The 23,097-nt window shown below is 33.2% G+C and overlaps 1 protein-coding gene across 3 annotated transcripts in view; it reads right to left on the minus strand.

The window, feature by feature from the left end:
* Nucleotides 1-23,097, minus strand: part of LOC136037921 (semaphorin-1A-like) — a 233,001-nt gene that overhangs the window by 11,769 nt on the left and 198,135 nt on the right. The window contains exons 14-17 of one of the 3 annotated variants that reach the window (XM_065720777.1): nucleotides 21,807-21,857; nucleotides 17,438-17,539; nucleotides 5,672-5,794; nucleotides 1,780-1,969 (exon numbers count right to left, since the gene is read on the minus strand). In XM_065720777.1, the coding sequence (XP_065576849.1) occupies nucleotides 1,780-1,969; nucleotides 5,672-5,794; nucleotides 17,438-17,539; nucleotides 21,807-21,857 (466 nt within the window). Of the gene's footprint in view, nucleotides 1-1,779; nucleotides 1,970-5,671; nucleotides 5,795-17,431; nucleotides 17,540-21,806; nucleotides 21,858-23,097 lie in introns of all 3 variants that reach the window. The other 2 variants (XM_065720776.1, XM_065720778.1) reach the window with 2 other exon arrangements.

The following is a 23,097-nucleotide window of genomic DNA, read 5'->3' on the forward strand; positions in this document are numbered from 1 at the left end:
ATTCCAGAAGATAATTATCTTACCAAAAACACTGTCTCCCAACCATACAAAAATGACTCTTTGGGACAAAATTCGAGATAATTAAAATAGAGACAAGAGATCAGGTTTCAGATTTACGTTCAATTAAATTGTCTGAAAGTCTTTTCTAAAAGCTTACTTAAGACATACTAAGCAAACTAGTTCAGTGGCTACATTTCAAAGTTCAAATTCTAGCCTAAAGAAAAGTTAGAATTCCTGGGAAATATACTCTGGCTTTCTTCGTTAAACATTGGTGGCTCTAAGATTTAAATTATCCTCAAAGTCTGAGGTTCTTCCTCTTTTATCAAGACCAATGGATGTCGATACTATCAGTATAAATAAAGCAAAAATCATATACGGAACCATACTTAGTTCAAGAATATCAAAATCATCACTTTACTACTATCGTGCACAAAAGAAAGTATCTTCCATCTTAATAGTTTTACAAGAGACCGAGAATAATGTTTGGAAGCATTTCTTGAGATTTAGCACTGTATATGTGATCGAAATATCCAGTATATTTTTTTTTCACTGTCTTATAAAAGGATTTGTCCCTATTCAAACTGTTATTTATCTTCATGAAACTTAGCATGGAATGTTCAAACTTGGCTGGTAATTGGATTTTTAAATGATGGACAGATTTTTCTTCTTTTTTTCTTTTTTTGCACTCCAGGTTTCTTGGTAACATCAGTAACATAATTACGTCATGGTACCAGGTTATGATGGTAAATTCAAACTTGAAAAGCTTGATTTATGGAGATATATCCGAGCTTGACTTGTGATTTGATCACAAAGTAATGAGAGTAGATCTTCTTTATTCATTTTTTTCTACTCCAGACTCCTTGAATCATGTTATATTACCAGGTTAACGTGGTAAGTCCAAGCGTGACAATTTTGAATTATAGTAGTTTTTTTTTTCTCTGTAATATGTTTTTTTTTTCTCTGTACTCCTGACTCTTTGTAGTATGTCATGATACCAGGTTACCATGGTATGTCCAAGCTTAATAAGCTTGATTTAAGGTGGCATGTCCAAGTTTACCTGCTGATTTGATTACAAAGTAAAGAAAATAGGTCTTTTATTAATCCTTTTATTGGCACTTGTGGTTCTCTGGAGCATGTCATGTTACCAGATTACCAAGGTAAGTTGCCAAAGGTTGCCAAATGAAAAAGAAAAAACTTCGAGCCAGCTTTATGGAAACTTGAGCCTAGATGTAACACGTCATCCCGCCCAAAACTATAGGACGTATCTTACTTTTTCATAACTGTAAACGAGAACTTTCATAATTTTTGTGCGGAAAATGTATTTGCTCTAGAATTCAAAAGACAAAATTCTTTAAAAATTACATTTGGTATCTCAAAAATGTGACTGAATAACATAAACAAACTAGTAAAATAAGTAATTTTTTGAAAGATGCATTAAAATATCTGTGGTCCAATCTGGCCCCTCTCCTCGTCCCACAATGAAGTACATGTACCTCTATGAACGGGAGCTAGAGTTCGAGTCATACTTACTATACAAGTATTGATTGTTTTCTAAATCGCCTTTTATTTAGACCAAATAGGACTTATCTTACGACAGTCCTATGTAAAACTGAGAAAGAGTTTTTTTTTCTCCTTTACCGTTAAAATGTCAAAAATCATGAGACTCAAAATTGGAATTACATAAATCATTCGTGTAAACAACGTTTTCCAATTAACAAGAAAATAAACCTCAGAGTTAAGAAAAGAGAAATAAGCTAAATTTAGCTTCTCTAAAAATACCTCCTTAAATGTTTCCTGTTTTCCAAGTAGTGCGTAGCACCATATTCACTTCTGCATTTCCTTGAAAATAATAGTCCAGCAATAAATCCAACAATAAGAGCAACGAAACAGGATGTAACAACAGCTACAGTAAAAGTTTCAGCAGTGTAAACAGGTGGACTTCCGAGAGACGATGCACCAACTTTTGGCACTACAAAAATAGATAGTGATAAGCAAAAACAAAAAAAAGGTATTTTGAGGGAAAAAATTGAGAGGGAGGAGAGATAATATAACATATATTGCTGTTGTATTTGATGCATTTATCTTTACCGCACTTAGCATTAAACAAGACAAAAAAAGGGTATAACAACGAGGATTTCTTTTGAGAAGGTCAAATGAATATTTCAGTTTTAAATGTACCATCTTCAGCAAAACAAACAAATAAATATAAGAATAAACTTCCAATAAAATATGCTAAGATTAAAACTAAAACAAACCATACAACAGCCTCAACATCATAATTTAAAGTTCAGCTAAGACTGAAAGAAACAAAGCAATTCATTCAGATAAAATGGGTTACCTTGTTTGTTTAATATCGTCGAAATTTCACTGTCTCAAAATAATTCCTCGTTGCATTACCTTTTTTTGTTTCTATTATGGAAAGGCAGTCTGATCTTTGTCGTTATTTACAATCGAACAATTTATCAGTCTGGATCAATTAGGAAGGTCTTTTTTTTTGCGTGGACCTCCAACACGATTTACTATAGCAATAGATGTTATTACTGCAATTTTAGGTATTTTGGGGCTGGCTGGGATATCACTTATATAGTCAGCAATTTTACAACCAAAGAGGTTTCTGCGTGGAAAATCAGCCGGAAATAGAAGTATTGCTTTCCAGTGATAAAAGTAAATTTTAAGCTTCTCCTTAATCTTCCAATAGCCCGAAAAATCCTAAATTATTTCCTTCTTATTTTTTACAAGAACTAGAATAGATATAATTGTCACAGCTTATACGTCAAATAAAACTTAAGATTACGTCAAAATCTACCTTCAAAATAAACCAAAAAATAATACGACATTTTATACTGTAAATCCGTCCAATTTTCTAATGGATATAGTCATTTAGCGGCTAATTCTGCTTTTCTGTAATTCAAGGGTTCTAATACGGTAAAAGTATGATTAACGATTGGGTGAAAATGGTGGTATTTTATGGTGAGCTTAACGTCACAAGGCAACGTTATATTAGACCTAAATAAACAAGGATTGAGATAATTACTTCCTTAAGCCATCTCAACTGTAATATTCTGATGAAATACGCGTGGTCTATTTTACTTCCTCAGACGAAAAACAGAAAAACTTATTCTTTACAATCCGAGCTTTACTTCTTTATCCTTTTAACTATCAAGTAAATATTAACAGTCTCTTTGATTTAAATTAATTAGAAAAAAGTTGTTCCCGTAGAAACAAGAGCTGAAAGAAGAAAGTAAGAGCAGACATTTAAAACTTCAAATGAATAGAAATTGGAACAAATGAGAAATTAGGACAACTGACAACACCCTGAATAAGATAAGGGGGGTCAACCAACTTTAGTTTTAACTCTCAAGTATCTTTTATGCTTCAGTATAAACAGTATAATGTAATACGATCCAGTTTGTTCTTTTGACTTTTCTTTTGTGTTCACGTCAATAGTTTGACATTAAGGACAGAAAAAATCCTATTTTGAAACTTGATTCATTCAAAAAACAGGTTATTTTGTTCAAGTGGGAGAGAGAGAGGGGGGGATAGAGGAGAGGGAAATTTTAGGTTTGCAAGATAATTTTTATTTGTGGCACTTTTTCTACCTAACCATTTTTTGCTAAAATGGTATAGTGCAATAAATCCAATTTGTTGTTCTGAATTTTATTTTATGTTCGTGTAAATGGTTTGGTGTTAAGGACAGGATACAGTGCATTATTATGTACAAGATATTATTATTCAACTATTCGCAAGTAGAATTATTCGAACTCTTGCATTAAGAAGTGAAAGGGTGAAGTGAAAGGGTAACTCTTTCACCGTTACTCTGGAAGGGGCAATCACCGTTACTCTTTTCGTTGATTGTTTATTTTCTCTTTTTATTTATTTTTTTGTCTTACTGTCACTAGGGCTACGAACTCTCTTTTGTTTGGTTGACAGGTCAGAAATAAACTGAATTGAATTGAATATATATCAAAAGAAAAAAGAATAAGGATACAATGCAAGCGCAAATAAGGTAAACTTTACAGGATTTAATATGACGCAAAAAAACCTTTTTTCTTGGTTTGAATAATCCTTGGAAATGAATCGAAAACCAAAATGGAATTCGGATCACGCCCTTCCTTTTAAATGAAAATAGAAAGGGAAAATTAGCATTGGAAATTCAACGGAATTACTTTTATCAAGTCACTCGATCTTTTCCGCTCACTTTTCATTCTCTGCCGAGTTTCTGGTAATACTGAAAAATTTCACGTCAAAATTAGCTTAATATCCTGACCCTCTGTCGGCTGTCTCAGAAGCGTTCGAAACCAATTGTTTCAATTTGACTAGGTTAAGTGAGTTCACGCAAAGAAAAGGGGTTATCAAGTCAAAAGCAGACAGTGTGATCTAATAGGTTGTCTGAAGTGTTTGAAGAAGAAGAGAATAGAATAGAGATCAGTAACCCAAAAATATTAATAGTTTGAAACAGGCAAATGAGCAGGCAAAACATATATGAAAAAAAAATGAAAAATAGCGTTCTGATGGATCATTGAAATGCACATTAAGATGAATATTTAACTACCATATATCTTAGCCTGTTCAGCTTACACTCAAACTAAAAGTTTCTTCCCAAATCAAATCGTGCGTTGAGTTGAATTCATCAGATTCCAAATCAGTAGCATTAATTAAAAAGAGTGATGTGTCCCGTGTATTTTTTGCTTAGTTTTGTTATAGAAGGAGGTTCGTAGAAAGTTGGGAGATGGCTCATTTTTTCGTACACTGAAGGTTATTGAACCCAATGTAAGGGTCAAAAGTGATTGGCTTGAAACTTAGTTGACAATTGCTTTTGGCCAATAGGATATGAGGATGATAAGATGCACACGCCTTCTTTGACTGTTAATTGAAACACCTTATTCTTCTTTAAATTAATGGAACAAGAGTAAATAAAAAAAGATTGTCAGTTCCGTGTGGTATCCGAAGGGGTAGTGACCCCGCTCTTATTTGCAGTAATTTTTATTTGTTGTAAGTTTGACGTGACTATTCACCTAAATTTCGGGTCTTTTTGGAAACTATTTATTCATTTTTAGTAATATTTGTTATTTCTTAATTTGCCTTGGTAATTCATTTGGTTATCAGTTCGTTTAACGTTTCATTTTCATAAATTGTAATTTTGTGCGCATTAAGTTTGACATATTACATGCCTTTATGTCTACTCGTTTAAGGCTTTATATAGCTCTTTACTTTTCCTTGAAAACTTTTTTTTCGAATGAATTCCAAGCTAAGGACGATAGGTCCAAGGGCGATAATTCCACTATTTATTGGCAATATCACACGATATTTTCGGTTAAATTATTTTGACGGGACTTAACGGAAAACATTTCATAGTTACTTGCATCGTACCAAATAAATTATTTTCACAAAAATTAGAAAGACCGGAAACGCACATAACCTTCTGGGATGGAGCGTCTAGAATGAATGACCCCTCATAAAATTCATCACAGGTTTATTATAGATAGCAAAGATAACGAAATTGTCGACCCCCTTACCCAAACCAATGTTTCAACAACTATTTGTTTACTATTATTAAAACAAAAAGGTTACTGTTTACGTGAGAATAGAACCCCAAAGCTTAATTGTCACTAGCCAAAAAATTTCTCAAGGACCTCCTCCGGGACATGAACTTAAATAATTTCATAATTACCAGGATCAATCGTATTATCTTCAAACTTATATTCATATTCATAGCCTGGTCTCTTATACGGAATTATCACTTCTTCGATAACGTTGGATTCGATGTCGACTGACAAGTCAGGTCGCTTCCCGTCTGAAAAACGAGTAACTAATAAGTACATGGTAAATTTACAATAAAATAAGATTCCAATTCAGACCTATTTTGCTGAACAGTCAATCCCCAAGATATGTTGTTGTTTTTTAAACTCAAGTTTACAGCAAAGAGGCTGGGTAACTTATAAGAATGAAAACTGGCGCTAGTGTCGGGAAAAAAATACCGACGCTACCTAGCGTTTGGAGTTTCTTAGCCTGTTTCTTAGTGTAATTATAAGTTTGTGAAACAGCAATAATTGGCAAAATTAGTGTGTTAAACATTTTTTTTTTTTTTAAACAATTATGAAGCTTGGAAAAAGGCCAAGAAACGCCATTTGCCAATAATAATGATAATTAATTTAAATTAAAATAAATTTATTATCCACAAAAAGCAGAAAAAACAATGTAGAGTACAAAAAATCGAAGAGAAAAGAAAGCAAAGAACAGCACGAAATTAACTTTAAATATCATAAGCAATGAATGTTTTTTTGCACTGAGGATTTTTTGTTAGACACTAGCGCCAGATTCTGCTCTTGTAAGTCACCCATACTCTTTAATATGAACGGCGTATATTGTCACAAAATCCTTACTTTAATACTTAGCTTATAACTCCTAAGGAAAGGCCGTACTTACATAATCAAAAAGTTGAAGGAAAAGTGCTCAGAAGTTGTAGTTTGTTATGTTTTTTTTTTTCATCAAATCAATTTTTGTCCTGAAATATGTAAAATCGATTTTGTTGGCGTGTAAGTTTTGTTTGGCCCCAAATTGTTCCCTTTTTAAAAAATATAAAAAGAAAAATGTCACTTAGGAAGTGACAGTTTATCTATTAAATACGTCACCTCGACATAGTCTGTAAATGCCCCAATTTTAAAATCCACTTGTTTTAAAAATATTAGAAACATATAAGAATTAAAACTGAAGTTTTTTATCTCCAAGTAAACTGATCGATTTATATTCGGGTAAGGTCAATAATCAATTAACACAGAGCTAAAGGCAGGTTGAAACCAAAAAACGGCAAAATAATCTTCTACTGACCTTCAAAAAGCGTTCAAGAACAACCAATTCAGCTGGAATAACTTAAAAGGCTTTATGTAACATTTTTTTCCCGGACTGAGGCTAAACACACTTGATCGATAGATCTAGTTTGTTTTTCAGTGCCTACTTTGATTCCAAAAATTTTAAATTATTGTATTATTTTTTTTTAACGCAATACCTTACTATACATTCTTGTGACAGTGTATTCAAGGCCAACTACCGTATGTGCACGAGTGACTCGTTAGTTATTATAGCATAAAAAAGACTATTTTTCATTGAAAATTTGAGTTTTGTAACAGAGCGTCTCTTGAATTCGCTGAATTATGGTTATTGCTCTTTCATTTTTTGACGAATAGTTTATCTCAACTCTTTCTGTTTACTTTTTTCACATCAACAGAGACACAAGAAAATTCACTTTATCTTATTTTTAAATCTTCTTCTATTTTAAAAGCTTTATTGCAATTTCTTTTTTTAGTAACCTACAATACCCTACAAACTCTTTGTTTACTGAAGCTGCTATGATTCAGTCAGTAAAAACCAAAGCTGTGTATAGTCTTTAATGGGCTACACTAACCTCTAGGTTTTTAAGTTCAGCGCCAATTACAAGAATATTATTTTTCTTTCACTTTGTTACTGCAATCATTAGAAGTGCAGCAAGTCTTCACAGTAATGCCTAAACTTACTTTAGAAGTTACTTTTATTTTTCTTTCTTAGCCGGGTCATCCTTAGCTTTCAATTACATTTCTTTTTACCCCACGTCTTAGAACTGGCTGTACTGTAATGATATCTCTGGGATTGTTGTTTGCAATTACTAGAGATCCTTTCTTAGAATTATTTTGAGTAATCGTATGATTCTCATTTTTTTGGTAACGGTCTACAGTGTGGTAACGTAACCCACAATATTTACAATCAAATTTATTAGAAGAAAGAAACCCCTAACATGGTGGACTAATGCTGCCTAACAAGGTTTTGCCACGGAGGGGTAGAAGAGAAGAGTGGCAATTCTCATCTGCCACTCTAAATATTAAATATCTGCCACAACTAAAAATTAAATAAAGAAACAAGGTTTTTTAACGGAAAGTAAGGAGCGACATTAAAACTTAAAACGAACAGAAATTACTTCTTAGATGAAAGGGGCTGCATCCTCATCAATTTAAGTTTTAATGTCGCTCCTTACTTTCCGTTAAAAAACCTTGTTTTTTTTTTTACTTAATTTCTGAACGTTTTTGAATCAATGCATGTTTTGATTTTGACTCTCCGCAGATGAATAATTGAAACTAAATTTGCATATTTATATTTTTTGGCGAAATGGCTTTCTCATAGTTTTGATCAAATGATTTTGAGAAAATAGGAGTGGGGGAGGAGGCCTAGTTACCCTCCGATTTTTTGGTTACTTAAAAAGGCAACTAGAACTTTTATTTAATTTTTTACGAAAGTATTTATTAGTGAAAGATATACGTAACTTACAAATTAGCTTACGTAAGGAACTTCTGTATTCTCATGTTTTTATTACGTATATGAGAGGGTTCACCCCCTCGTCAGTACCTCGCTCTTTACACTAAAGCTTAAATTTTCTCCCAATTTCTTAAGAATGACCCATGAATCACAAAAGCCGTAGAATAAATAGTTGAAATTACTAAAAATACTTTAGCGTAAAGAGCGAGGTATTAGGAGGAAGTGGGCCCATCAATTGCGTAATAATTTCTGTTCGTTTTAAGCTTTAATGCTGCCCCTTACTTTCAGTTGAAAAACTTTTTCATATTTATTTTTTCATTGTTTTTTTTTTTTTTTTAATAAACTAGAAAATCCTCCGCTCCCTTCATGGAAATTTTCTTCCCCCATGACAAATTCCTCCAAGGAAAGTTCCCCCAGCATATCCCCCTCTTCTCAACCCCTCCCCCAACCAAAAAATCCCCCTGAAAACGTTTGTACACTTCCAAATAACCATTACTATGTGTAAGCACTGGTCAAAGTTTGTAACTTGTAGCCCCTCCCACGGGAACTGTGGGGGAGTAAGTCGTCCCCAAAAACATAGTTATAAGGTTTTTTGACTACGCCAAATAAAATGGCTATCTCAGAATTTTGATCCGGCGACTTTGGAAAAATAATTAGCGTGGGAGAGGGTCTAGGTGCCCTCCAATTTTTTTGGTCACTTAAAAAGAGCACTAGAACTTCCCATTTTCGTTAGAATGAGCCTTCTCGCAAGATTCTAGGATCACTGGGTCGATACGATCACCCCTGGGAAAAAACAAAACAAAAACAAACAAACAAATAAACACGCATCCGTGATCTGCCTTCTGGCAAAAAATACAAAATTCCACATTTTTGTAGATAGGAGCTTGAAACTCCTACTACAGGGTTCTCAAATACGCCGAATCTGATGGTGTCGTTAAGATTCTATGACTTTTAGGGGTTGTTTCCCCTATTTTCTAAAATAAGGCAAATTTTCTCAGGCTCGTAACTTTTGAAGGTTAAGACTAAACTTGATGAAACTTATATCTTTTAAATCAGAATTAAAATGCGATTCTTTTTATGTAGCGATTGTTATCAAAATTTTATTTTTTAGAGTTTTGGTTACTATTGAGCTGGGTCGCTCCTTACTCCAGTTCGTTACCACGAACTGTTTGATATGAAAAGTTTAATCAAAGTGAATGTTTCTGTTTATTTTAAATGTAATTTATTGATGAAAAAGCAAGCCACAAAAATGATCAATTCAGTCATAGAATAATAACTACCGGTTGTTATAGACTTCCCCCCTCCCCGTAATGGTCAAATCGTAACCTTGGGCTTTATAAAAAAAAATGAGACGGGAGGGGGGGGGAATATGGGGCTTTGATCCTGAAAATGGATTCTGTCATATATTGCTAACAGATTGCGTCATTGTTGTTTTTATTTTACAAATACTTTCTTCCTACTTGTCAAAAAAAAAAAAAATCTTAGGGTGTTAACTACAGTATATGTCTAAAATTTTATATTGTTCGGTCCATTAATACAGGATTGCTAAGCAGTATATACACACATCCAACCAAGCGAAAAAAAAATTGGACTTTTTTTCGAAAACAAGCATTAATTGTTTGATAAATAAATTTGCATTTATCCCTCATTGATCTATAAATTATGCAAAATGAAAAGAATCATCCGATGACTATAAATTAAATCGAATTAGTTTTAACGTTCCTAGAATGAGTGCTCATTTTTCTTTCATTTAGCAGGCTCTTGAAAAATACGACGTTAAAATAAGTACAAATATTAAATTACTAGAATAGCATTTTCTCAGCTTGTGTTCCATGGACTATTTATGGTCCAGAACGAAGGATCAAGTAGTTTGCAGGCCGAAAGAAAAACATTAAATTAGAACATGTCATTAAGCAAGACCAGTATAACGGTGCTAGGTATACTCCCCGGAAAATCCCTCCCCAGGTATCACCCTGCAATTACTTTATTAAGGCTTAGTCTTTATAAAGGGAAATGAAATATAAATTCCTACCCCTTCCCCCATACCCCATCCTATAGTAATCTAAAGGCTCATGGACTTTCAGACAATTCAGGCATTGAAATGCGTTATTTTATGCATTCCCCCCTTGCCTGCCTACACAATGACCAAACACCCCTCCTTCATAGTAGCTGATGTACAACTATAAGCTTTCCTTCGTTCTTTTTATTTGACTTGATTTCCCATTAGCTGCTCAATTTTATATTTAGGGAGAATTTTCAGGGAAATTTTCCACAGAAGGGAATTTCTAAGGGTAGTCTTTAGGGAATTTCTAAGTAGTCATGTTTTAACATGTTCCTTTCAAGTTACTTTCATTTAATTATTTATTACTGTGGACCCCTTTATTCTTATATAGATTATTTTTATTTTTAATTATTTTTATTACTTATATTTATTACAATAAATTATTCTTTTTACTCTTATAAAGCCCAGTAACTCATTAAATTCAATATTCCACAGCACAATTTCACATACGTGCTTAGCTAGATACCGATTTCTACCCACCAATCAGAATCTGATTTCTGTTTATAAGTGGTTCTTATTGGTGGAAAGTGACAACACCTAGACACTAACGTTAAGCAAAGCACTCGCGAGAATTGGGATTAATCAACAACAAAAATGATTGAACAAATGCAAAAACCAAAGATCAGTGTTTTATTTATTTTAATTTTAAGACTTTCACTCTAGAATTTGAAACACATATTAGCGTATCCCCTTAAAACACTCTCTCTGGTTCGCTTCGTTGATGATAATCTTGGTGTTTGAGAAAATGATCAGGACTCTCTAAAAGATTTTTTTGGCACATTTGAACTCTTTTGTTTCGAATCTTCAATTCACAATAGAATTGGAAGATTCGGGAAAGTTCCCTTTCTTGGATGTTTTGACTATAAAACATACTCCTAGCCCTGAACTTTCTATATATAGAAAGCCGACCCATAATGATCGGTATTTACATTTATCGTCAAATCACCCTCCTTGTGTAAAAAGAGGGGTAGTAATTCCTTTTGTCGACAGGGTTCTAAAAGTATGTTCACGTAATCATGTAAAATCTGAGTTAGATTACTTTAAAGATATTTTATTCTGCAATGGCTACCCAATCAATCTCATTGAAAACATAATAGATAGACGACTAAAAAAAGGTAAAACAGGAGAATAAGGAGCCCGTTCCCCTTGATTCAGTTACACTGGCAATTGAGAACAAAACTTTCACTGCATTACCATACGTTCGAAACTCAGCGATAAACTTGGAAAAAAAACATAATCTCTCTGTTTCTTTCAAAACTGAACAAAAAATTGAACATTTTTTTTCAACTCGGGAAAGGATAAAATGGACCCTTTACTAGGTAGTGGTGTCTACAGAGTCCCGTGTTCATGTGGAAAATTTTACATTGGCAGGACCCATCAACAACTAGGGCAACGATTGCATGAACACAAAATTTCAATAGATAAGTCCCTGAGATTTGGAAATAAAAATGACAACTTTGATTCAATTCTGGTCCAGCATATATACGAAAATCCTGACCATTTAGTTCTTTTTGAAGAGGCAACTTTAATATCTACCGTAAATGGCCTACCGCAATCTTTTAAAGAGGCAATTGAGATAAAAAAAAAACAACATATAAACAGACATTTGACTATATATAGAGACAAGGGAGATATTTCCTTAAGCCCAATTTACAACAACCTAATATTAAAAGACTCTATCAATATTTTTGCCCAGTCTAATTTAAGACAAACTGTCCGCATATCTAATGAAAACCGAAATTGTAGACAGGCAAAATCTGTTGCAAGGCAAAGGATACTTATTCAATCTAATTGGTAACTTCTCTTTCATTGATCTCAAGTTGGTTTTCCTTTTTTGATTCAGTGTCTTTTCTCCTCTCGTAGAGTTCACTTACGAAGGTTAGATCTTTTTTTTTTGAGCACTGGGGACAACTTGGCGGAGGTCCTTGTCAAAATATTTGCTTGATTTGCATCTTCATATTTTGCTACTGGCTGACAAAACCCTCGTTTTTTACCTATTTGATTTTTCATACGTCATACATAGACAGTATGGTCTCAGAACGTGTTAACACATATTAGCAATGCACCGGGCAAATTTCTACACAAAAAAAAAACTTTTTAAAGCTTTTTCGCATGTTGACAATGGTCCGCGTAGTGAAATTACAGAAACCTTGATTCTCTACCATCGGCTAGGAGTGTTATGCGTGATTGGGGATGAATCATCCAACGCTTCCCGTTACTGTCTCACATATTTTTCCGGGTACCCGATTGGAACTGAGTCAACTCTGGCACCGCTGAGCAGTCACACAAGTAGTCACAAATATAAGCGGCACAACGATTGACTTAACACGAATTACAACTTCTATCAAATTCCAAAATCTTTCATGATGAATTTCAAACTAATTTGGCAGATTAAACTTCATCCAAACTAAGCTGAATACACAAGCACATTTTAAGTAATCCTGCCTAATGAATAACTGATATTATAGACTTGAGAAGAACTAATTAAAGATAATCAGCAAAATTGAAATTTATCCTTATCAAACATGATTATTACCTTTAGCAAAAAGGAAAGCCTAGCTACTAATATTTCCGTATCAGCTGTTTTTCTTAGAAAAGGCAACTTGAAGCTCATAGGGGGTTTTTGTTTATATTACGAGAAACACACTAGGGAGAAAGAGTTACCAGTCTGCTTTTAATAAGATTAGCACCGAATAGCATTCTCGTAGATAATATTCTTTGCGTAAAACTTTTATAAAAAAATAGCATGGTGTTTATATATAAGAGGCTTGAAATGTATGGCCCTGGCTAAGGTATCCACGCATGGCGATTTAACGGTAGTTTTAATGATTTTGTTTTCTTCCTAGTGATTTTTTTGTAGTTATCCTAATGATTTTTTCTTCCTTCAGAGATTTTTTTTTCTTCCTGCTATCTAGATAGACTTTTTCAGAATGTTTTTGTCTTCATATGTGTTTTCCCACTTCAAAATTCTAAAATAGTAGTAGAATGCATTCCAAAAGATGAAGAAAAATTAAAAGCGGAGACTTTAAAACGTTTACTGAATTTGAAACTTCAGCCAAGTGAAAGAGGACATAAGTTTAAATAAGTATTCAATTCTGATAAAAAAAAATCCCTCTGGTCAAGGTATTTTGGACAGCCCATTTAGTAATTTACTTTTCATACAGCAACCCTGATTGAATTTTATTCTTGCTACTGCTACAAAATCGATATTAAATCGGTACTAAATCGACACTCAGACCGACACTCTTCTTCCATCTCACACCGTTATGAATACTACTCTTTCCATAAAACACCCAGATAAAACCGCTGTAAATCAATATACAACAACACCGGGCTTCAGAACATATGTCTCTAACATGCATTATCGTGCTATTCAAACACGAATTTAGCTTCTGCATTTGACAGGAATTGTCTCTCCCAAAGTCAAGAAAGACTTGCCATGTCTTGCTTTATTTGCAACAGACACTTCACTGTGTTGCTGGCCCTGGCCAATTAGCAGAGGGCTGTCTTAATCATGTCAATATTATTTTTGTTTTTTTCTTAATGTCCTTTACAGTTAGACACCATTGTTTAGGCATTGTGGTCGACAATCCTTTAAGTCCAGAATACAGAGCCATAAAAAAAGCAAATTTGTCAACTAATAACGTAAGAACGTTTATACTTTCAAATCTATTTTTGCTTCTGATGATACCGCGAATATAGAAAAAAAAAACAAAAAACAAGTCAGTCATTCTTAATGTCGAATATACATAATACTGCGAATATTTTTAGAAGAAATTCGTTAGGGCAAACCCTAAGGCAGCCTATAAATAAGGTTGGAAGAGTTTAAACCTACATACTAAGTATTTCCAAAATCTTAACCATGCCTTTGTAATTGATTTGCTCATGTTTTATTTTTCTTCTTCTTCTTCTTAGTCTCTCTTTACCATTAGATATCATATAATTGTTATTGCCGTGACTCGTGTCATAATTATTGATTTGATCGTTTGCTTTACTTTTCTTCTTCTTCTTCTTTTTAATCTCTCTTTACAGTTGGCTATCATGCCATTCTCACTGCCATGACTCATGTCATAGTCATGTCACTGTTAATAATTTTTTTTTCTTTGTTTTTTTTTTCTTCTTCTTATTCCCCTTTTACAATTGGATATCATGTCATTGTTAATGTCATGACTCATGTCATAGTTATTGAGTTATTCGTTTGTTTCATTTTTCTCCTTCTTCTTCTTAATCTTTCCTTACAATTAGATATTATGGCACTGTCATGATTAATGTCACAGTCATGTCATTAATATGGGTTTGTTCGTTTACTTTAATTTTATTCTTCTTTTCCTTTATCTCCCATTTTTATTTATTTATTATTTAAGAATTAACGACGCTTCTTGACTACTAAGGTCCCTGCGTCGGCCCTGCAGTACATTCCTGCAGCGTGATTCGATCTCTGGGTCCCGTATTACCAAGCTAAGGTCAAATCCACTGCGCCACCACAGGACTCCCATTTTCATTGTCATGACTCTTGTCATAGTCATAACTCATGCCAGAGTTACTGATTTGTTCGTTTGTGTTTCTATTTTCTTTTTCTTCTTAATATCTTTTTACAGTTGGATATCATGTCATTGTCATTGTCATGACTCATGTCATAATCACGTTATAAACATGTAATTATAATTGATTTGTTCGTTTTTTTTTCTTCTTCTTATCCTTAATGCCCCTTTAGAGTTGAATATCGTTGTTTAGACAAAACTTTGGAGAAAGTTATCACAAAGTTTTATTTACCAATGAAATCTAAAGCAAAGCAATTTAAAATTTAAGGATCTTGGTATTAGAATCTCTAATTCTAATTTTATCACAGGAGTTTTCCAATGAACTTTTACGGCTATGCATCTTCATATTAAAATTGGATTCTCCCAATCGATCAAACAAAGAAGTAATGAAATAGCAAGTTTTGAATAAGTAAAGCAAAGGAAGGTGAACACATCAAAGCATTGCCAAATATTAATTGAAAAGTTCAATCTGTGACTAATCGTTATAAGACGAGTTTCAGTAGGTTTGAACTCGCGATATTATTCAAACTAGGCAAGTGATGATAGCCACTGGCCCAGTGCCGCCAAGTCTCCGACCCTTTAGATATTACAACATGATTTTGCATCGCCTTTACAATAGCCAATAAAATATTTTGCTTAAATCGCTGCTTTATGCATCTGCCATAAAAGGTAGATACGTAAATATCCTGTCTCTCCCTCCTCTCACACGGTTTATACCACCTCCAGGTGGAGACCTCCATATTAGGGTATATTCCCGTGATTCCCAACGTGGGGCACACGCACCACCAGTCGGGCATAGGAATATTTTGGTGGGTCATAGGCAGGACGTACACCCTTCGACTGACAATACTCTAGAGCCCTAGTTTAAAAAAAAAATCATGAATGACGTCATATTCATATACATTGTAAGAACAAAACAGATACATGGTAGTATTGCAATGACATCATGAATTGCATGAAAGGTGTTACATAGAGACAAAGATTTTCACTTGCATAAAATACTCCTAGAGGACAATTCGAAAAAAGATACCAATTTAATTGCCTTTTAAGCTTACTTAAGGTGAATTCACATAAAATTTTGGGTTAAAAATTCAAATATCACAAGGGGGGCATCAAGATTTTAGAAATGCTTAGGTGGTGCATGGCCCAAAATTGACGGTGAACCACTGCTATATTTAGTAACATCAATTAAAAAAAAAACAGGGGGGAAGGTGTTTTCGAAACTAAGGAAGGCAAATTTGGTGGTTTGGCTAAGATTTAATAAAATTACAAAAAGGACATGTTTCTACGATAACACCTTCAAAAAGGTATTTTTCCTCAAATCTAGGGTGGGGAGAGAGAAAATGAGCCATACTCCCCTCCCCCAATTAACAATCTGGCTATATGAAAAAGACAAATCGCAACGATATGGCATTTGACCAAGCAACTAGAACTGGTACAACGCCATATAAAACGCCATATATGTAAATTTTATTAGGTAAAAAACGCCATAATGAAAAAACGCCATATATGTAAATTCTATCAGGTAAAAAACACCATAATAAAAAAACTCCAAAAACACCATATATATAAATTGTATCAGATAAAAGACGCCATAATGAAAAAACGCCAAAAAAACCATATATGTAAATTGTATCAGGTAAAAAACGCCATAATGAAAAAACGCCCAAAACGCCATATATGTAAATTGTATCAAGTAAAAAACGCCATAATGAAAAAACGCCAAAAACGCCGTATATGTAAATTGTATCAAGTAAAAAACGCCATAATGAAAAAACGCCAAAAACGCCATATATTTAAATTGTATCAGGTAAAAAACGCCATAATGAAAAAACGCCATATATGTAAATTGTATCAGGTAAAAAAAGGAAGAAAGAAGCGTGTGGGGAAGTTACGCCGGTATAAGCAAAAGGTTCTGAACGAAACACAATCCAAGACATCTAAATACAATCCATAGGGTGGGGTGCATCAAGCAGTACCAGCATTTTAGTGAGGCAAATATTAGTCTACTACTACTACTACTATAGCACATGCAAAAGACAAGACCTACTTTTAAACTCAGTGTTTCCAAATAATCATGCGCTAAATCGCAACCCCAATCAAGTTTATCGAATATTCGATATAATTTTATAAGTTAACATAAATAATTTCATATTTATTTTCCAATACATATGCTTTTAAAAAACACTGAAAATTAACAAAAAGAAAAGAGATAATTCATAGAAAAGATTTTTTTTAAGCAAAAAAGAATGTAATGAAGCTCATTTATGCACGTTAAACCCTCTTATTAAAATTATTATTTCAACAGATATTTGATAAAATAAGTACAAAACACAATTAATAAAGATGACAGTTTTACAAACGTACTAATCAAACTTAATGCATTAAATTGATTACAAATAAATAATTAAGTTTGTTTTTAGGAACTAGAAATAATTTATAGCCATACTTGAAGATTATACTGGCAAACACTGATTTCAAAGTCATAAAAGTTAGTACTTTAGTTACTACCCAAACCACCATGAGATACATAAAACGGACAAACCCATACTAATTTCTGGTTGGTTTGTAGTAGATGGCAGAATTGTAGTTACATGAGTAACCTCGGGACAGACACAAGGACCACATGTAGGACAAACAGGCTCAGGCAGAACTAAAAATAGCAATAATTATTCCAATCCGCTTTCTCGGGTGTTAGACCCTTGGATGATAAATGGGATGGCACCTCGTTTTTTTATATTAACCTTGCAAACAAATAAATTTCTGAATCCTCGCGTCCATTATTTTTTTTACAAAGAAATAAAAAAAAGATAGTCATTTCTCTTAATTACGCTTTTTAGTATTACAACCTAATAAATTATGTAGACAAGATTGAAAAAGAGATTGTTCAATATGCATAATTTATGAATTACATAAGATTGTATAATAAAATCATATAATAATTACATAACAAACATGATAAATCTTACAAAAACGACAGAAGTAGAATGGGGACTATTGATTTACAATAAATGTTATTTGTTTCAAAACCAAGCTTTTTGTAGCAAAAGATAGGTTGTGAGTCACACATTAAAAGATGTTTAAACAAATATACAAAACTTTTTTGAGATATTTTAATATTACTAACGGTTTTGTTCAATAATGAAAAAAAAGAACAACATTATAGTCACTCAATTGTTTCCATTTACTTACTAAATTACCATTTACCATTAAGAATGGTATATACCTTACTATGCAAATACAGTAGATGCTCTCAAGAAGTTTAGAAGTTTGTTTATTTAGTTTAGTTTTGTGAGCCCATGCTTTGTCTTTAAGCCTTATTATATGTTTTGAGTTACGGATAATAGGAAATGTTTTGAGTGGCTGTACTATATGAGAGGTTTTTTTTTGTCAAGGACCTTTTATCTTTTGTTGAAAAACAAACTTTCTGTTCAATAAAACAAATATGTTGAATCTGAAATGAGTTCTTTAAACAGAGCAAAAAAATTTTCTCTTTGATGTTTCATAATTTCAAAAGCTATTATGAATGAATTAAAAGCTATTATGAATGACTCTTTACCAAATAATACACCGAAGACAAGCGCTTTCTGTTCTATGCTTTCTAATTTTCTCAAACGAGATGAAGGCTTCTGAAAACCCGATAGTTTCTAGGAAATATATGAAATCTAAAAACCAATTTAGTCTGCGTTCGAGAATGAATTCAGGTACCACTGAATTTCATTTAAATTATCCAGCTGCTCAACCAAGATACCAAAATGAAAAATTCCTATATTTTGGTAAGATGAAAATCACGAACTAGCAGATAAAAAACTGGAAGGGAGAAGTTCCATACGCACCGGACCAAGTCTTCTAGAAAATTTAAATTTAAAAAAGTGTGTTTCTACGGTTGATCCCAAAATGAAGAAAAATCGCTATGAACGAAAAAATTAAATCTTATGAAAAGAAATTAAAGTGAGCCATGAAGTCATACTCAAAACTACCCTAAACTACCACAAGTAAGAGAGGTGTTACCCTACCCCCACCTACTGCTATCCAAGATAAAACCACCTGAAAGGATTTCCAACCTCACGCAAGGAGTTGTTTTTTTAAACTGTGTCACAGTTGACATACAAACAGGAACTTGCCGAAGGGGGGGGGAGGGTAGACGAATTATCTAAAAAATTATATAAAAGATCAGATAATTGTGAAATCATAAATTTTGTGGGGTTTCGGGAAGTGCTACACATCTGTAACTTTGGAAAATATGAATTTATAAGTCATGAAGAGTATTATTCTTCTTAAATATTATTCTAAGGATGAAGCAAGACGAATGGAGGCTGGAAAGCTATACGAAACTGAATTTAAATCTCTTGATCGGAAACTCCAAAAAATGCTGCAAAAAAAAAATTTCACTGAAAACTAGCTAAGGTTGTCTGACAATTTTGTTTAAAAAAATTACTCAGCCCTTACAGCTTTCATATTTTAGACATTACAACTGTTTGTATTTTTACTCTACATGATATTTTCAATAATGTACACCATAAGGAAGTCCATCCTACTGTAGCATTTTAGGAAATATCCGAGTAGTGTATACTTGTGTATTTTACTATAATAGTGTAGCATAATGGTGTATTATTATAAAATAACACCATTATTGGTACATCATTATTATAATGGTCTATTATAATGGTGCATATAATGATGTATCAATATAAAGTTTTATGGACATCTGTTTGTTTTTATTTACATTTTTAATATTACTTAATAATGTAAAATCGGTCAAGCAAGCATTTAGACAAAATCATAAATTAACTAACAAAAGAGGCAGTACAATATAAAAAAAAACCGTTAATAACAGATAATAAAAGAACAAATTAAAAACTATCACAACAGATATACGAATGTAGCGATGAACTTAATTGTAAAAAGCTGGTTCAAGGGCGTATTCAGGATTTTTGTTCGGGGGGGACTATTTCTTCAGAAATGGGGGGAAGGTACGGAAAAAGCCAAAAAAAAAAACATCAAAAGCTTATTTATAAGCATCAGCCGGACAAAAATTTTGGGGGAGAGAAGGTCCAAACCCAGAACCCCCCACCTTCATACGGCCTTGGCTGGTAGAGTAATTGTTTTAATTTTGAGTAAAATAATAATAATATTCTCATCAAAATCTGCAAAAGCGTTAAGCTACCTGAATTCCTTTTTTTAGAAGCAGCATTTTTTAAAGCAACTTTTTTTAAGCAGCATATTCCATTAGAGAAGAAAAGAGATTCTGATAAAGCTTCACCTTTTAAAGCTTTGACTTAGTCTGCTTTCACCAGGCTCTTCTAAAATCAAAGCTTTCCTTCAAATATGAACAAAAAGATAAAAGTGGAAAATGAAGCTAAATTTAAGGTTCATAGATTTCTAAGATAGAAGAGCAAAGCTTCGAATAAAGAGTAGATCATTATTCTAAAGTTAACTGTTCAAGCCAATGGAAAGAAATTAATCAACTTTTCTTCACGCACGACATCAGAAATTAGCGTGGAGGGGAGATAAAACATCAACCAGCCTATTCTGAATCAGGATATACCAAAGGGTTCATTATTTCAAACTTTTATAAAATGTGAAAACTTAAGGCGTAAATGATATTTTACAAATAAGCCAGTAACGACTAAGGGTTTCAATTGAAAGCTACAGATCTACATGTAGCTTGTTAAATCAAACAGTTCGTGGTAACGAACTGTAGTAAGGAGCGACCCGGCTCAATAGTAACCGAAACTCTAAAAAATGGAATTTTGATGCCAATAGTTACATCAAAAGAATCGCATTTTAATACTGATTTTGGATATATAAGTTTCATCAAGATCAGTTATACCCATCAAAAGTTACGAGTTTGAGAAAATTCAATTGAAAGCTACAGATCTACATGTAACTTATTAAATTCCTTATAACGACTATCCTTAAAAGGATTAAACCAAATACATTTTACTCAAGTTAAAATTATGAACAAGCATAGAAACCCATTGTCAAAACATTAAGATGGGATAAGAGATCTTACCAATGGGTTAATCGTTTTTAAATATATATTTATAGTTCTATACTTAAATATTTTCGTTGAACGTACTTTTATCCTGAGTACACTTATTAACAGGAATATAATTCCCTTGTCAAAATAATTGGATGGAGGGAGGGTAGTGGGTCATTTTCACGAATACTGTAACAATCATTATTAAATTAAATCATTTATTGTAAACAGAATTCACTCTCCTAGGCAGTGCCAAATATTGTATCTTTTAGATATAAAATTAAAAATACTTAAATAATTAAAATAGTTGGCACAAGAAAAATTTGTCAACGAGATTCGATAAAACGCACAAGTTACGAATTGCTAAAAGCACGAACCAAACTCGGCACAAAGCTACGAAAATAATCCTGCGACCCAGACTGAACCGGCGTCAGTTCTATGAACTTTCACAGCTGCTTCTCCGGGAAACAAGACCTAAGAGGGACAAAGGAAGGCGGGAAGCAGTCTTCGTGATAGAATAGGGGGGGGGTGAGCTGAATTCCATGCACAGATTCGCAGGACGGACAATAAGGAGTTTAAGCTTAATTACTTCAAGATAAAAAGAGTAAGGAAACGGTGAACCTCCGTAGAAGATTTGTAGTGATCTCCTCAGGACATGATCAATTTTCTAGATTTCTTCTTTTGCCAAGGCACAATGCCACACTTAATGCTTCTAATGTCGATAGAACATTAACACGTTGAGCACAAATACACTGCGTTTATCGAATGAGATGGAGATTCTCATATTTTTTTCAAGCCTCATTTCTTTCATTCACAATTTTTAATTGAAAATCGAGTCGACAAGAGAAAGCGGAAACATCACAATGAATGTAAAGTAACAAAACTACAATAAACTACTCGATACAGCTTATAGCAAAAAAAGAAAAGAAAATCTCACCAGTAGAAGGTTCTGTTGAAACATTTGACAGATCCACGGGGATCGCATTGCCTGGAAAAGAAGTTTGATTCATGTGTCACGTACCAAGATTGAATTTGTTCAAAATTAGAATCTTCAACAACAGAAGTTAAAAAATATTAAGCATAATTGTTTTTTTTTTTCGCGATAGCATAATATAGATAATAGAAAATTGACTGAAGCACCTTTTATGATGAAATAACTATGATATCAGTTCAAACAATACAGTCAGCGTTTGAGGGAAGAATATTCATGGAAAAATATAGATTCGTGTCCAAATATCAAATCTTTTCACATTTGAAATGGCTATGTCAAATTTCCTGATAACTACATTATTAAAAAGTAAATTCGCATCTTTCCCCTGTGTGACCTTTCCTGGGAGGGAGGTTTAAAGGGGATGGTAATGCTCGGGAACAGGTTCAAAGGGTCAAAATAGATAATACCATGAAAACTTAGCATTGGTTGGAGATGAACACTTTATCCAACTTTTTGCCTTTTTTACGTAAAAATTTTTGTCAAATTTCCAGATGAATATGGTAGGCTATTATTAAATAGTTAGCAGTTTAAATATTTCCACTAGTGTGAAATTTCCCGCAGACAGAGATTTTGAAATGAAATTAATGGGTCGGAATAGGTCTAAGGGGTAGACATAAATAACGACTTTCTACAAAAACTTAACACTGTTGGCAGTTGAGCTGCCTTTTGCTAACTTGGTATGCTGCTCCAGTTGCTAAGCTACGAGGGCTCTCAGACAAAATATATAGCAAATACTTTTCATAAATACAACGTTGCCACTCATATTAATAAACTGAAATAATTCTAGTAATCAGAGAATTTCTAGCGGCAAAATGATATCTATTAGAAATACACATTAAAAACTAGAGCAACGCATCTGGCCAGCTCTACAACTAAGCCCAGCACATAAGGCATATACAGCTATACCTGTGACCTTCATAAAAAATAACAATTTCATTTGAGAATATGGGGATTCTCCATAAGTTCAACCAAAACCCCTCCTACAAATAAAATGTGTTCTAAAAGTACAGCCGCTATCTTGTTTTTAAGCCCCTTACCCCACCCGGGAACAAATTGTTCCCGTATTCTGCTTACCACAAATATATGCGTACTAATGTTTGTGAAGATTTGATGCTCGTAACCTAATGTAAGGCGCATATTAAATTGAACTAAGGCAGGTCTATGTAGTATTTTACAGAAGATATGACAACGCAACTAATTTAGCAAAACAAAAACTAATCAAACTTTAGTGCTTCTT

Source organism: Artemia franciscana, chromosome 17 (genome assembly GCF_032884065.1).
Source record: "Artemia franciscana chromosome 17, ASM3288406v1, whole genome shotgun sequence".
Classification (NCBI taxonomy): domain Eukaryota; kingdom Metazoa; phylum Arthropoda; class Branchiopoda; order Anostraca; family Artemiidae; genus Artemia; species Artemia franciscana.